At 37.7% G+C, this 18,028-nt stretch overlaps 1 protein-coding gene across 1 annotated transcript; it reads left to right on the forward strand.

Annotated features, from left to right (window-relative positions):
* The first annotated feature begins 282 nt into the window (after positions 1-282).
* On the forward strand, positions 283-17,021 carry galnt17 (polypeptide N-acetylgalactosaminyltransferase 17). The gene is made up of 12 exons (XM_051678793.1): positions 283-807; positions 1,219-1,495; positions 3,013-3,196; positions 3,552-3,718; positions 5,938-6,112; positions 6,323-6,520; positions 8,013-8,130; positions 8,301-8,486; positions 11,092-11,229; positions 12,475-12,570; positions 15,221-15,382; positions 15,471-17,021. Exons 1-12 carry the CDS (start codon positions 805-807, stop codon positions 15,615-15,617), a joined length of 1,851 nt encoding a protein of 616 aa, XP_051534753.1. The 5' UTR covers positions 283-804; the 3' UTR covers positions 15,618-17,021.
* Positions 17,022-18,028: the final 1,007 nt, after the last annotated feature.

An 18,028-nucleotide genomic window follows, 5' to 3' on the forward strand; every position in this document is an offset into this window, starting at 1 on the left:
TACATATTGCACAGCTATCTATCAGCTGGCTCCCTTTACACTTATTTAGTCATTTCTGCTAAATAAATAATGACAGAATTTTCATTTTGGGTTAAGTCTTTGTTACCCTATATTAAACATGAAAGTAATTCTGTATCATTTTCACATAAACAGAATTTGCTCATTTGGTGTCCTCCATACAGCTCGACGCACGTATCTGATCCACATGCTGCATCCACTCCATGTTTTCCATCACCCTCAGCCGAGGCGCTATCCAGCATTATGTGGACAAAACGCTTTAACAGGGCACATTAACTGCAGAAAACAATGTGGATGGCAGAAGATACGGGCAGCTCGTGGATCAACGTTGGAAGAACGCTCCCATAAAGGCGCGATAGGAAATAACGTTGAAAATAAACGCTGCGTTCGATTAGCTCAGAGCTGAATCCTGTTGGAGACGATGTTGCGTCTGTGGACTCTCATTGCTGAAGTGGAGGGCTCTTAGGTACTTCTGCTGATCCAGGGCAAATACGCACAGCAATTCCTACAGCAATACGAGATCGTGGAAAACACTCCATAAGCCTGACCTCTTGAATCATATTATATTTCCAGCAGAGGACAGCTGTGTTTGTCATTGACTGACAGATGCCCTGTGATGAATGTCTGCAGTTTCCGAACCTTTGCTTTGACTCTTTGAAGTACGCACACACATTTTCCATGTGGATTTTATTAATAAGAACATGTAAACGCTAAAACCAATACGGATGAAAGCTCACGGGCAGAATTCACTATGTACCAGTGCAGGATGCATTTTACCAATCCGAAATGGTGAGTGTTGTGGTAAATTCGTTGAATAAAATGTGCCAGCCAAAATGACAAGTGCCACAAACAGTAATATGTTTCAAGCAATTAAGTTTTGTGCAACGTATAGCTTGTTATTGGTCAAATAAAGCAAATGGGTTTGTTGGAAAGTATTTGTTTTAATTCTATTTAGAGTACACGTTTACAAATTCTAAACCCCTTTGGTTGTGTCTCAAAATCTAGTGAGCTGCCTACATAGATCGCATCAGGCGCGTTCGAACATTCGAATGACATTTTGGGGCATCGCAAAGGTTCGAACGAACGAGTCAAACGCGCCAAATGCGGTTTAGGTTCGCAGCTCACTGGGCTTTCTGTCAGTTTCTGTCAGTTTTTCTTTGCGCACACCACGAGGTGAATCTCTGTGTAATGTCTTTAAAGATGCGATTCACTGGGTTCAGAACACCAAAATCCTTAATGGCCTTTGTGATGAGAAGATGGAAAATCTTACTGGTGCTGAATGTGTTTACGGTGGCCGGCTTCATCACTTTTTGGGGCAAGTGCAATTTACGCAGTGCTAAAGATGTTGGTCACCAGCCGGCTGATGGGAGGGAACAGACGCACTTCAATGGATCTGCTCTGGAGACTAGCATCACTCACGATGTGCTCTTAAAGAGACTGGGATCACTAGAAGATGTGGTGTACAGACAACTAAATGGTAATTCTTTTAATGACTAAAAATATCTTGCTGTAACAAAAGTATTTGCATATGGTGACAAAATCTGACCTTTATCACCATTTGCACCTGTAGCCTAACTATACCCTATCACTAAATAAAATGTGGGGTAAAATGTTCTTAAATGTTCTGAAAATAATGTTAAAATGCAAACAATCTTAATGGTCCTAGGATTCCTTTTTCTTCATCCAAAATATAATTTCATCTTTTTTTGCCATTGATTTGGGGTTAAATAAAACCAGGACTTTCCTTGACTGGTCTCATGAGAATCGCCCTTATAGTTACTTAATTTTTAATCAAAACAAACTTTTTACATTTCTTTACACACAATATTCAGTAAAAGAAATACATTTATTCAATCGTCATATATTTGGGAACAGAAGAAAACACATACAGTATTCCTTTAAGACGGCCCCTTTAGCCCGTTGTACCCATGTTAATATAATTTCAAATGCAAGAGCAAAAAATAAATTAATATATAAATAATAATAATAATAAAAAAATGTAATTGCAAGCTCAGCAAAATGGTTACATATTTACATTGGATGCAGTGTATGCTGTTACATATGTAATTACATTGTACTACCATCAATGTTTAGTATTGAAAAATGTCCTGGAACTTTTTGTGAAATCCTCAAATGATTATACTCATTTAACAATTTTCACAAAAAGCAGCATTTAAACACAAGGCAATTAAAGGGATTGTTCACCCAAAAATGAAAATTCTCGCATGATTTACTCACCCTCATGCCATCCCGGATGTGTATGATTTTCTTTCTTCTGCAGAACATAAATTAAGATATTTAGAAGAATATCTTAGCTCTGTAGGTCCTCACAATGCAAGTAAATGGGTGCCAAAATTTTGAAGCTCCAAAATCAACATAAGGGCAAAATAAAAGTACTCCATGTGACTCTGGTGGTTAAATCCATATATTCTGAGGCAATTTGACAGTTGTGGGTGAGAACCAGATCAATATTTAAGTCATTTTTTGTCATAAATTCTCCTCCCTGCCCATTAGGGGACGATATGCAAGAAGGACGTGAATCACCAAAAACAGAAGAAGGAGAATGAGAAAGTGAAAGTAAAGTGGAAATTGACTGAGCAGGGAGGAGAATTTATAGTAAAAAAAAAAAAAAAGAAAAACTTAAATATTGATCTGTTTCTCACCCACAACTATCAAATTGCCTCAGAATATATGGATTTAACCACCTGAGTTGCCTGGAGTACTTTTATTTTGTCCTTATGTTGATTTTGGAGCTTCGAAATCTTGGCACCCATTCACTTACATTGTATGGACCTACAGAGCTGAGAAATACTTCTAAAAATCTTTGATTGTGTTCAACAGAAGAAATAAAGTCATACACAACTGGGATGGCATGAGGGTGAGTAAGTGATGAGAGAATTTTCATTTTTGAGTGAACTAACCCTTTAAGATACAGCAGAACACCATTCAAAACAATAAAGCCATTGTGTTAATTGAATAAATGATTTTGAACAGGTTTGTCCAAGTCTCTTAGACTCATCGAAGGTTTTGGGGGCCGTGGTAGAGGAGGGCTGCCAGCAACACTTACGCCGGCGGAAGAAAAGGAGGCCAAGTACCTGAGGGAGAAATACGGTTACAATGCATTTCTGAGTGACAAAATCTCTTTGGATAGGTCCATTCCTGACTATCGGCCCAGCAAGTGAGCATCACATTACTGTCAGACCTATAGTTTTAAAGCTACAGCTAAAGCTAAGATTGGAGAGAAAATTGACATTTATTGTTTTTGAGTTAACTAAGTAAAGTTCTAGAAATAAGTTTCATATTCGAGCCCCAGTGTGCTCTGTAATTGTTACCAATAGAGGGTGCAAAATAGCAATGCCAGAACTGGCTTAACTTCTGTTAAGAAACAGCTTAAGGAGTACCCAAGCTTGAGGAGTCTGGTGGTTCATTTAACAGATAATGAGAAGATCTTAAAAAAAAAACAAAAAACAGAAGATGATAAGAATTTGTTTGTTCATTTATGTGTATGTGTGTTTTTTTTTTTTTTTTTTTAGATGCAAAAAGGCCTATTATCCCAGTGACTTACCACAGATCTCCATTATCTTCATTTTTGTAAATGAGGCATTGTCTGTCATCCTGCGTTCGGTCCATTCTGCTGTCAATCACACTCCAGCCCATCTCCTAAAAGAGATCATCTTGGTGGATGACAACAGTGATGACGGTGAGAAATACATTAAGAAAAGAGAACTGTGGCTTTGATCAACAAGGTACAAAATCATATTTATTAGTGGTTAACACAATAATCATGAAACAAAAAAGCAGATGTGTGCTATTACTTTTGTAAGGGACCAAATGTTTTATTTTCGCTAGGTGACTATATAATGGGTGAAAAAATACCAAATACTTACATTGATGGACCAAAGTATCATAGATACTTGGTTTGGGCTCTGTTGACTTGGACCAGTAAGCAACCACCTAGCAAAGCAACAGCATAATAACCGTCAAATGTAAGATTATTGCTGGGGGTAAGCTCTTTTTAATTGGACCAGTTATCAACCTCCTAGCAACCACCCAGAACACCCTAGAAACCTCCAAAAATGATAGCAATAGAATAGCAATCATCAAATGTGCGATTTTCGCTGGTGGTGGGCTCTTTTGTCTTGGACCAATAAACAACCACTTAGCAACCACCCCAAAAAACCTAGCAACCACCCAGAGCACCCTAACAACCACCAAGGACAAACTAGCAACAGCATTTCAATCATCAAATTTATGATATTCACTGGCTGACCATGATATAGGCAAATAAAATAAATAAAAAAATCCATAGATTTATGTTGAAGGAAGAACCTGAGTCAGATCTGCCTAGAACCACCCAGAACACCCTAACAACCAACTAGCAATGCCTTAGCAACCACAAAGAACAACCTAGCAATAGCCTAGCAACCGTCAAATGTATGATTTTTGATGGTGGTGGGCTCTTTTGACTTGGACCACTTAGCAACCACCTAGCAACATCCTAGCATCCACCACCAACAATGTAGCAAGAGCATAGCAAACGTCAAAGGTATGACTACCTAGCAAAATCATAGCAATTGTCAAATATGCGATTTTCGCTGGTGGTTGGCTCTTTTGGACCAATAAGCAACTAATTAGCAACAACCCAAAACAAGCTAGCCATCACCCAAAACAACCCTAGCAACCACCAAGAACAACCTAGCAACAGCATAGCAACTGTCAAATGCACAATTTTCGCTGGCTGACCAGGAAATGGGCAAAGAAATTCCATAGATTTACGAGTCATATCCACTTAGCAACCACCTAGAACATCCTAGAAACTACCCAGAACTACCTAGTAGCCACTTAGCAACCACCTAGCAATGCCTTAGCAACCATCAAGAACAACCTAGCAACAGCATAGCAACCATCAAATATGTGATTTGGTGGGCTCTTTTGACTTGGACCATTTAGCAACCCCCCAGAATACCCTAGCAACCACCTAGCAATGCCATAGCAACCATCAAATGTGTGATTTTCACTGGTGGTGGGCTTTTTTGACTGTTTTGAACAACAAGCAACCACCCAGAACACCCTAGCAACCACCAACAACAACCTAGCAGCAGCATAGCAGCTGTTAATTGTACGATTTTCACTAGCAGACCACAAATTGGGCAAAAAAACATTTATTTGATTTACACTGAAGAAGTCCTGAGTCAACCACAACCACCTAGCAACCACCAAGCACACCCTTGCAACAGCACAGCAATGTGCTAAATACTACTCTGAACACCTTAGCAACCACACACTTTAGCAATGACCTGACAGTTGTGATGGTAAGTTGTACACAAAAAAAGCACTAACATTTTATTTCGAAAATGTAAAAACCTTAATAAATTCAGTCTTACTTGGTTTTAATTGATTGTGCTGTATGTGACCTTGACTGTCAACACAGATAACCTGAAGTAGTTTGCCAAGAGCCATCCTTTGCTCATGTTGTGCATGGCCATGCCTGTCTATTGTATCAGAGTGTGTGCTCAAGCCTTCCCAGAGAGACAGTTCAATTTCCATCACACTGTTGGCATGAGCCGGTGGCAGAAGGCCAACCGTCCATCAGCGCAAAGGGAAAAGCCAACATTTGCTGAAACGAGGAGGCAAAGTAGCACACCCATCTCTGTCCTCATAATGTCAGTGATTCATGGTTTGTCACTCGGCATGCAGATGACAGTATTTAACGTGGGGAAAGAGACCACTTTCCAAGAAAGTGTTTTTTCAAGGGGATGGTATTCATCCCTGCAACACAGATCAAAGGCATGGAAGAGTGTTGGCATAGAAAACACATTCCCCCTGGTGTGGTTTAAGCACAGCTACAGCACTCATGCACCATGAAACGAGATTTCTCTCCTTCTTTACTGCTTGTGTGTGTGTTTATATGCATGCTAGAACAACTGAAAGGGCCACTGGAGGAGTACATCAACAAGCGCTACCCAGGTCTTATCAAAATAGTGCGCAATCAGAAGAGAGAGGGACTCATCCGAGCTCGAATCGAGGGCTGGAAAGTGGCCATTGGGGAGGTGACGGGATTCTTTGATGCCCATGTTGAGTTCACACCTGCATGGTGAGAATCTAGTACTCTTTCTTTCCCTGTACTGCTTTTGGTCCTGGTAAATGTTGACAACCTCTATTTTTAGGCCCTGTTTACACCTGGAATTAGCATGCCTCCTGGGTGATCCGAATAGATTTACAGCAGAGTTAAAGGAGTTTTATTACTACTGCGCAATGATTCAGCTTTGCTTGTAATGATCTAACCTATTTATACACTCACCAGGGCTGAACCAGTTCTGTCTAGAATCAAGGACAACCACAAGAGGATCATCCTACCATCCATAGATAACATTAAAGATGAGACCTTCGAGCTGGAGCGCTATGAGAACTCCGGCCATGGTTATAACTGGGAGCTCTGGTGTATGTATATCAGCCCACCTAAACAGTGGTGGGATGAAGGAGACACCTCTGCACCTATCAGGTATGATTCTACTGGGCTTTTCACACTTGAAATTGTTAACCAGGTGTCATTCTAAACCCTGGGACAACGTAATCCTGGGTTATCTATGTTTCATACTGCTCATACTTTAGCAATTCATACTGGGTTGCAAGATTTCACACTGTACATTTGTAAACCTTGTTAAACAACTAAATCATGGATTCAAACACTGCGTTGCTTACGCTGAATATCTTTGGCACCACAATTCTGGGTTAGCACCACAAAGGTGAACTTCTTTTCACTAAGTGCAAATAGTGTTAGATACTATTTGCATCCTAATTAAATACTAACATACAGGATAGTGGTATCACTGCAGAATGTTTATTTAGAGTCCCACAGACACCCTACACCCACCCCTTCCCATAAACCTAACCCTAAACTTACCTTACAAAGTTTAACTACAGGAACCCTAGTATCACCATTGTATTTTATAGTAAAATCATAGTAACCACAAAATTAAAGATGGTTACTACAGTATATTAATAAAAATTACTATAGTAAAACCATGGTTAATTTTACCTGGATCAAACCTTTCTCTCAACTACCCAACCTTCAACAAGATCCAGTCATGGTGAGGAAATCAACCTTTATGTTCATTAATATTTATAAGTAGTATTAAAGGAAATATTAAGACTGGAGGAAGGAAACAGGATCGGAAAAAATGACAGAAGGCGGAATTGAACCCGGGTTGTCTGCATGAAAGAAATTCCTGATAGTCAGAAATAGTTGGTATTAAGGGGAGGGACATTCTCAATCTATAAGATGTTCATTAAAAATGTTCATACATTTTTTTCGGAAGAGTAAGAATGAAAACTTTAAATGCCTGAATCTGCTTAAAGTTGATTTTGTTTGAAAGCTAACAAGCACAGACTAAAAGCCAGAAATCTCACATTCTGATTTTTTTTATTCAATTTCCATTTTTTAACACAGTGTTAATAGTGTGTTTAAAATGCATAGGGTTAAAAAAGATGTTTTGAAAAAGAAAAAGTGTGAAAAGCCCTTATAAAATTCTCTCTAGAAGTATCTCACAATCTAGATTTGGGAAATTAACAGAAAATCTGTTAAAGGAAGTTAAAGGAATATTTCGAATTTAATACAAGTTAATATAAATCCACAGCATTTATGGTCCCCGGGGCCGTTTCTGAGCATATGGAGGCCCTAAATGAAATCCTACTTGGAGGTCCCGCGCAATCTCCCTTCCGTCTCGGGCCCTGCTTATAGCTTGAAAGGCCCTGGTGGTCCCATTTACATCTATCTAAGGAAAGGTCAGGTGATCAACATTATGCCACAAATGCAGTCGATTGAGCTTAACTTGTATTGAACCTGCAATATTCCTTTAAGTTTATTTTATATTTACATAATTTTTTATCTTCTTCCAATATTTTACACTAATATGTGCTGTAGTGTTTAAATAATTCAGTAGCCCTATATCAGAACTTTATTGAAAATATAAAGTGTAAAAACTGTTTTTCAGGACGCCTGCAATGATAGGCTGCTCTTTTGTGGTAAACCGGGAATACTTCGGGGAGTTGGGACTGCTGGACGCGGGGATGGACGTGTATGGTGGTGAAAATATAGAGCTGGGAATCAGGGTTAGTGTGCCACCCACATCTCTTCACTAAAGTAGAGCAATCATGACATAGCCTCCTAAAGCTCAGTCTAGATAGCTTCAATTTCAAATACTTTGTAAGCTCACAAAAGTTTTAATTATATCAGGACTTAAGTTTTTAGGTGTGCATGTCTGTGCATTTTTAAACCCTAGGTTTGGCTGTGTGGAGGAAGCATGGAAGTCCTGCCCTGTTCCAGGGTTGCCCATATTGCTAGGACAAAAAAGCCCTACCACAGTAACATCGCCTTTCACACTAGACGAAACGCCCTTCGTGTGGCGGAGGTCTGGATGGACCAATACAAATCTAATGTCTATGTGGCGTGGAACCTCCCAATGAAGGTATCTAAGAACTAAGGATGTGCAAAAATACATATTTTCAAAATTGACTAGTTGGTGGGTCACCTGCACGACTAGTCACCTAATGAAATGACTTGACAAGTGCATTTTTACGTTAGTTTCACACTCATTTTAACATTAGCTAACGAGGAAATTACTCTGATGTCATACCGCAGGAAACCCTGTTTCCAGGTTCTTACTAGCAGCAGATTTTAATGGTGGACATAGGCAGCTTAAATAATCTTTTAAACTTAATAGAATGTAAAAATTGATTTTAATGTTAATAAAAGTTATTATAAAGGAGTATCTATGGTTTACAGTGAATAAAGTATGTGGGTTCTTTTCTGAAATATTGGCAAAGCAAGTTTAAACTTGGTTCAATGAGCCTGAAATGATCATGTCAGACAAGTAACAGGTTGATGAGTACACATCCTCACATGTTTAACACGCTTCTAAAGCCTAAGAAATGTGATATATAAAAATAAAAACTACCACTAGACATGCAATATGTGTCTTTACTGCTTAAATTATTAACCCACATCCAATAAATAATAATATTCTTACTTCAGTATGATCATATTCCATATCAAAACTTAATAACATTTCGATTGAACAATATTGTTTACTGCATTCAAAATAAATGCAAAGACATCATTTTCACAGTATGACATTATTTTTATTCACTTATCCTATCACAAAGAGTAGTCCATGTTCTGCGGTGGTGGAGACAGGATCTGTTCCTCCCGTTATATCGAATATGGTGGTCTTGATCATATAATCGTTAGATCATATTTGACTTCATATCTGTCACAGCGACAGCACTTTGGAAATTAAAAACAGCCGTTTGCGTGATTTCTTTGTAAAAAAGTTCATATACACCAACAGCTGCTGCGGGTCAATTGGGTCTAATAGAGCAGACTCGATAACAATGACGGTGACCCATGAAATATCATAATTTATGTACAATTCTGTGTTTTTCCTGATGCAATGATCTGGTGGAAATTTAAAGAAGCCCTAATAATCTGTGGAAAACGGGATGTTCAGTGCAGTTTGAGCGAGGCGCCCATAGACAGCAGTTCTTTTCTGGGCAACCAAAAGAACCAGGAAAGGGCAGGGCAGAGTGTTTGTTTGTAAACAGTAACTTAATCTATAGGAAGAGTGGAACTGATGTTTTCTGAAATCATGCCTTTCATGTAAATTTGGATAGTGCCTCATAAAGAGCAAAGGGCGTATATCAGTGCTGCACAGAAATTTTTCCCAGAAAAAAAGCGACCCGTGGGTTGGGGACCTCTGCTTTAACCTATTTCCTATTGAAACAAAGACTGTGGGAAATATCATAGAGCTAATCCCTGTTTTTTTCCCAATAGGCTTTAGTTTGTTATGCCCATGAACCATGATTTGCTACTTGTTGGTCCATTGCAAGTAGAGGGATATTCTCAATCTATAGAGCAGGGGTTTTCAAAGTCAAAGACTGTGGCCCTCCCTTGTGACACAACGTATACAACTTTTTATATTAAACTTTTTATATTATATAATTTTTACAATGGTGGGAACAAAAACAATGCTAGTTGTCAGCTGGCCACATCAGTGGATTCGTCAATCTGGAGTGCAATAAATGGGCTGTGTCTGATGCTGTCTAACACTTGCTCCTTCACATCCTGTGCCATGTCAGAGATGCGCTGAACCACTGTGTTGTCAAAGAGTGGAATAGAATCAAGCTTAGAAGCCGCTGCCTCTCCTACCATCAAGGAACACATATCTTTGGCTGCCAGCAGAATCAATGCCTCTCCGATGTTATGTGCCTTGTCTGCCTTGGCAATACGCAGCTCAACGTGATATGAAGCTGCAGTGGGCTTTACATTTAATTTCACAAATTCTCAGACAACTTTTTTCTGACCTTGAAAGGCTTGAAGTTTTCTTTGGAAAAACTCTGGAGGTTTTCCCGCTACCTCAGCATCCTTGGTGTCAAGGTGTCTGTGGAGTTTAGCAGGTCGCATGCTGTCATTAGCTAAAATCTCCTGATAAATGACATAAAGGTCATGGTGCATCAGCTGTAAATCCTAAACTTAAAATACTGCTCATCGTATATCGTCGTCTTTTGGGTTTGACCCCTGAAATGGAAGGATTGAAATTTGGTGGTCTCAGAAACTGCTCCATTGTAATTACAGACTAATACATCACGTCTGCTTTATTGGCTGGCTTGACAAATATCAGAGAATCTTCACAAAGATTCTTGATAAATATATATATATTTTTGCCTATTATTTTCAGAACTGTTTAAATAATGTTTTAAAATAACATAATAATTAAACTCAATACATATATATATATATACATATAATTAATTATATAATAAAGATTTTTACCACTCTCCAGGTGGCGCGCCCCACACTTTGAAAACCCCTGCTATAGAGCATTTGACTGGACAAAAATCTGTGTTGTGCAGCATGAATCATCAATATTTAAAGGCATGTTCTTGTGTTGTGTAGTCAACCATCATGGCGCACCCCTTGTAAGAACGCAACAGTTGTAACAATACAACCATGTATAATTGTATCCTATCTCTCTGTGCCATTCAAGTGTATGCTCACTTTCTTTGTGCATGCAGAACCATGGCATTGATTACGGCGACATATCCCAGAGAGTCACACTCAGGAAAAGACTCCAGTGCAAAAGCTTTGAGTGGTACCTCGATAATATCTATCCAGAGATGAGGAGATACAACAACACAATGTTTTACGGAGAAGTGAGTACTATATCAAATGGCTCAAGCTCAAAATGGGCAGTTTTTTTTTTGGATAGTAGTCCTTTATGGTACAGCATAATTATTGGGCCGGTAAATGTAATTTTACACTCTGTTAAATTAATTAGTCAGCCTTGTGTCCTGAAACATACCCTGTGAAACAAAGCTGTATGTCTTTCTGTGTTTTGTGGAACACAAAAGGAAAAATTGTGAAGAATGTCCTCACAGGTCTTTCCTTCAGTATACAATGAAAGTGAAAAATTATGGGGAGCTAAAAAAAAAAAAATGACAAAAAAACAAACAAACAAACAAACTCAAAACTGCCACGTCAAGACCACAATAAATATTTGAACAAATGTGAATATATTCACTCAAATTTGTGATATATTAACTACAAAAAAAAAAAAAAAAGGCAGAACACAACTGCAAAACATGAGTGAAATAATTGTTGCAGTTTAATGCATGACACTGAACAAACACCATCTAGCCAGGTTGCTGGCTGACATTCATTTATTACCAGTGGTCTGGTGCATTTCTCCCCCTCTTACTTTTTCTTTCTCCACTCCCGACTTGTAGATGCGGTTCATGATAACGAAAAACCCTTTGAGTGTGCGTGTGCCTGTCACATCTAGCTATAACTCTCTCTTTGCAGTTACATTCTCCCTTCCTTCTTGGGCCACAAGGGGGCCCCCTATAACTGTCTAATTAAGCCATAACGGCTGACTGAGTCTTACTGGCCGCATTTAGCATATAAAGGCAAGGAAAATTTATTTATATAGCACAGTTGTAAAGTGCTTTACATGGAAATGATAAAGAAAATAAAAGATAAGACAATAAAAATAAAAAGTAAGACATAAGAATTTAAAACTGAATAAAAATTATATTAAAAAAAATAAAAAAATAATAAAAATAAACACATTGCTTTGTAGGGCCCCCTGGTGGCTCAGGGGCCCACTGGTGGCTTCACAGCCCTAAGCGGCGACTTATACCGCTTATAGCTAGAAACGGCCCTGGGAAAAGAGCAAAAGAAAGTTCCACAAAAGACAGACTGCCATAAATGTAGAGGTGTAAATATCAACAGAATTTTCATTTTTGCATAAAATGTTCCTTAAAGGAGGCACTGCATCTTTATTTACATCTGATACTAATTAAGAGGTTATCAAAAACAGATTTTACAGTGAGGGAATAAGTTTACAAACAAATAGCAGGCTGAACTATCAGACATTTAAGTATTTTTGATTGTTCTAGATTCGCAATACCAATGTGACCCATCTGTGTGTGGATCAGGGCATGAAGGAAAACCACACAGCAATTCTGCATCCCTGTCATGGCTGGGGACCTCAGGTAGAGCTGCACACATCTCTGCAACACATCTCCATAGACCTGACCTTCACTGAACCTCCACTTACTCTGCAGACAGGAAATAGGTTACATCTAGAGGGACAGATGACATAGTTTTGTGCATTCTGTTCATCGGTGACAACTATGCAATTAAATATTAGAACTATGAAGAAATAAGAAAACTTTGGTTTGCAATTGTTGAATGGTATGAATCGAGACCCGAAAAGAACGTTTGGTTTGGGCTGGGCGATGAAGCAAAAAAAAAAAAAAAAAAAAAAGTATATCTCGATATTAATATTTATTTTTCAGTATTTATGTATTTGCACTTAAATGTATTGAAATTGTGTTTTATCAATCATAGGAACCACCTTTAGTTTTTCACTAAATAAACACAAGCCAGAATGGTATTTAATCATTATAATTTATATACTGTAACATAGCTGCTGGCACTGGCAATGACGAAGACGAAGATGAATTGAAGAACCCAAGTGAAATTTATTAAACAAAAGTGAAATCCAATAAACCCCTAACTATAAACTTGGAACATAAACATGAACTTGACTAGACGTAAACATGAATTTGACATAAACTAAACCTGACATGAACAGCGTACCAAACATATACAATACTTCACAAAGGACAATGGAAAACATGACGGTTTAAATACATGGACATAGGAGAACAAACCAATGAACAAACAGAACTCTAAACAAGATAATTATATAATAAACCAATGAAAACAAGACACATGAACATGGAGGGAAAACAGGAATCACATGACTAGGGAACCACATGACATGAACCAGGAACTAGAAACTTCAAAATAAAAGACATGAAATACAAGAATCAATAAAATACACATGACATATACACCATTATAACACAACATAATAAGCAATAAACAGCTATATTTATCTACATACACTGGTGGCCAAAAGTTTGGAATAATGTACAGATTTTGCTCTTATGGAAAGAAATTGGTACTTTTATTCACCAAAGTGGCATTCAACTGATCACAGTGTATAGTCAGGACATTAATAACGTGATAAATTACTATTACAATTTGAGAAAAAACAATTTCAGAACTTCTTAAACTACTTCAAAGAGTTCTCATCAAAAAATCCTCCACGTGCAGCAATGACAGCTTTGCAGATCCTTGGCATTCTAGCTGTCAGTTTGTCCAGATACTCAGGTGACATTTCACCCCACGCTTCCTGTAGCACTTGCCATAGATGTGGCTGTTTTGTCGGGCACTTCTCACGCACCTTACACTCTAGCTGATCCCACAAAATCTCAATGGGGTAAAGATCCACAACACTCTTTTCCAATTATCTGTTGTCCAATGTCTGTGTTTCTTTGCCCACTCTAACATTTTCTTTTTGTTTTTCTGTTTCAAAAGTGGCTTTTTCTTTGCAAGTCTTCCCATAAGGCCTGCACCCCTGAGTCTTCTCTTTACTGTTGTACATGAAACTGGTGTTGAGTGGGTAGAATTCAATGAAACTGTCAGCTGAGGACATGTGAGGCATCTATTTCACAAACTAGAGACTCTGATGTACTTATCCTCTTGTTTAGTTGTACATCTGGCTTTCCACATCTCTTTCTGTCCTTGTTAGAGCCAGTTGTCCTTTGTCTTTGAAAACTGTAGCGTACACCCCTTTGTATGAAATCTTCCGTTTTTTGTCAATTTCGAGCATCAGATAGCCTTCATTTCTCAAAACATTGATTGACTGATGAGTTTCTAGTGAAAGCCGTTTCTTTTTTGCCATTTTTGCCAGTCTATTGCATACTGTGGCAACTCAAAAACAAACACAAAGACAATGTTAAGCTTCATTTAATGAACCAAATAGCTTTCAGCTGTGTTTAATGTAATGGCAAGTGATATTCTAGAACCAAATTAGCAATTTAGCATAATTACTCAAGGATAAGGTGTTGGAGTGATGGCTGCTGGAAATGGGGAATGTCCAGATTTGAACAAAAATGACTTTTTTCAAATAGTGGTGGTGCTGTTTTTTTACATTAGTAATGTCCTGACTATACTTTGTGATCAGTTGAATGCCACTTTGGTGAATTAAAGTACCAATTTCCTTCTGAAACAGCAAAATCTGTACATTATTCCAAACTTTTGGCCGCCAGTGAATATTTTTTCCTAAATCATTTTAATATATGGGACAAATCCCGTGGAGACTTCTGAACAAATGTCACACAGCCTGACAAAGTATGTACTATGGAGAAATACAGAAAAGTTAGCATATCTAACGCAAGTTGGGTACATATGTAGGACACAATGCAGCAAACACACAAAAACACACACAAAAAAAACAATAAACGTCTGCCTCTATGTGTGGACATTTACTCATTTTAACACATTACTGGAAGAAGGAACAAATGAATGCTCTTTAAACAAGCAGGTTCGTTCGGTCTGGAGGCTAGAATTATCAAATTTAGTCTTCATGACCATTTTACTAAGAGTTAGTTGCTTAACCCAGCTAGTAATTATGATAAATTAATTGTCATTACGGGAATAGCCATAACAGCATTTGGCAAACATCATCAGCTTACAGTGCCAAAATGCCTCTAAATGACTCAGTGACCCAGTTACTTAATTATTGAATTAAAAAAGTTCACATTGTCTCCTCTGTGGACTGTCTTGTAGTTGGGTCGCTACACTAAGGAGGGTTATCTTTTCCTGGGTCCTCTTGGAAGCACCGGTGAAGAAACTCGCTGTGTGGTGGACGACAAAATCAGCAGCTACCCTCAGCTCCTCAACTGTGAGAAAGTCTCCAGTATACAGCAGAAAACTTGGCACTTTGCACAGGTGAAATGCTCATTTTTCTAGAGCAAACTGTTAAAAATTGTCCTTTTGCCTTTGGTCACTAAAATTATATTTTTTTTGTTCCTTTAAGAATGAACCAATCATCAATCGAGCTACAGGACGCTGTCTCGAGTTGATGCCAGCCAATGTCTCCTTTGGTTATGCTCTGGTCCTGCGCTCTTGTACTGGCCAGAGGTGGACCATCAAGAATTTGATGAAACCACATCAGGGGCAATGAATCAGTGATAAGGCTGCCACAATCGGAAAGTCTCTCTCCTGCCTTCAGAAAGTGATTAGGGACCTGAAAATGGATCCAGTTTGGAGATCTCCTACATGTTGAACTTCAGGGGTGCCGAGGGGGTGCTGACCATGTTTGAGTTTGTCTCGGCAGAGTCATTTGATCTTACCACACTCCATACTGTCTGTATCAGTCAACTGTCCTCAACTGAGCAACACTGTGACTCAAGTTGTGACCGCTAAAACCAAAATGACAATTAAATGATGTAGATGACCAATAATGAACTACTGTACTGCAAACATACAACATACATTTACATCAACATAAACATGATTTGAGTCTATATTTAACGATATATACAGTGACCCCAAAAAGTATTTGGGCCCTTAGGCCATACTTATATATGTATGAATGTCTTTGCAGTAACAAAATATGCAACCATGTGTTATTTATTTTAAAGAGACAGTTCACCCAAAAATGAAAATTCTCTCATCATTTACTCACCCTCATGCCATCCCAGATGTGTATGACATTCTTTCTTCTGCAGAACACAAATGAAGATTTTTAGAAGAGTATCTCAGCCCTTCTATCTAATGGAAGGACAATCAGACAATTTTGAGTGTGATTTAAGTGAGCTACTGTATATGGAAATTTAGTATGAAGGAAAACAATTCTCGTAAATGGTTGTATTTAGATTTCATTGATACTGTAATGTTGTTGAGTTGTGATTTCTGTACTGTTCCATTCTCTTGTTTTTTTATTTTATTTTTTAGATTCAAAATATCAGAGACTGTGGATCCCAGTCAGTTTTCTGTTTAAAGAAGATGTCTGGCCTGAAAATGTGTTATTTATTTCATATTTGTTTTATACAGTAGCACTTCAGGAGCATGACATTATAATATGTGCGCAGGAAACAATTTAACAGTAACTATGGTAACTGTGCTGAGCTCTGTTACTGGTATGTACTGTTGAATGGTTTCTGTAGTAATTGTACTGTTACTTTGAACCAAACTCTAAAGCAACACAAAGCCAGTCTGTAGGCGCTGGGACTATAGAAAAATTATCATCTGGAACTGTAATTACATAAGAATATGGTGAATGAGTCGTAAACTGTAGGTTATCTGTAACTACAGTTTCAAAAGGAATGGTTTCATATCCAAAAGATTTCTGAAGACATTTCAATTGTTGCAGAGTGATGGAAAGGAGTTTTCCCATACCGTCTTCCATTTTCAGTAGGACTGATTTGAATAAAATGGTAAACTGTAATGTGTTCTAATGCTTAGTGTCCCTTAATCTAAATTGTTATTTCAGTGTTCCCACAGTCATGGACAACCAGGAAATTTAAAAATAGTCCTTTCCAGGACTGGAAAAGTAATGGAAACTGATTTATTTACTTATATAATTGCTGGTGCTATTGTAAATATACATTTTTCTATATATGCTATGCACTACATTTTTCATATGCTAAATATTGCTCTTGTGAAAAAAACTAGTGAAAAAAATTAATAAAAATAATAATAATAATACAAAAATATTAATTATTTTTTAGAGATGGTTCTGGAACAGGTTCACAGTATACCTTCAGAAGTCATATATAATTTTTGATGGGAATGAAAACGAGGCTGTGAGGGATGAACATACAGTCTCTTCAATGGCATAAAGTATCAGCTGTATAAAGATGTATAAAGGTCCTATATCACATCTAATTGAGTTTACAGACTACTGACATTTTTAAGAAAGATGTTTTTTCGAATACACTTATAAAATTTAGTAACGATGCACAGCCGATGTACAGCAAGGCTGACATAAGAACGATCGGTATCATTTCACTCCAAAAAATAATTTTACGGTTTCAGTTTCATAACAAAATTCCATCAATCTTTAATAAAGTAAATAAACATGTTTTTAAACATTACACAATTCAGTTTAATGGAATTTTGTAATGAAATTGAAATGTGTAAATCTTAAAAATAGGCTAAAATAGTTTTTTTTTTATTTTTTGTATTTTGAGTGTTATCTCTGTACAAAAGAATCACAAGCAAAAATAGCAATTTTCATATTTCTTGGCCAGTAGGGGCACTTTGCTGACACCACTCAGGGACCCTTAGGGCATGATGGCTATGACATATACCAAGTTTCATTTCATCATGCTAAAGCATTACCATGATATAGCTTCACGACCTCTGCCGTGCTCCCCATCAAATTTGTTGAAGTGTTAAGAACAAAATTGGTGCAAATCGGACACACTGCCTTAAAGGAGTTGGAAAAAGTGTTTTCTGAACATTTTAAATCTAGTAGGGTGGAAAATTGAAACCATGGTATGCATTCAACTCTGCATGAGACAACAAATCAGAGGAAATGTTTTGTTTCCATGCCTTATGGTTCAAAAGTTATTAGCATAAACATATGTG

The sequence above is a fragment of the Myxocyprinus asiaticus genome, chromosome 39, assembly GCF_019703515.2.
Source record: "Myxocyprinus asiaticus isolate MX2 ecotype Aquarium Trade chromosome 39, UBuf_Myxa_2, whole genome shotgun sequence".
Taxonomy (NCBI): domain Eukaryota; kingdom Metazoa; phylum Chordata; class Actinopteri; order Cypriniformes; family Catostomidae; genus Myxocyprinus; species Myxocyprinus asiaticus.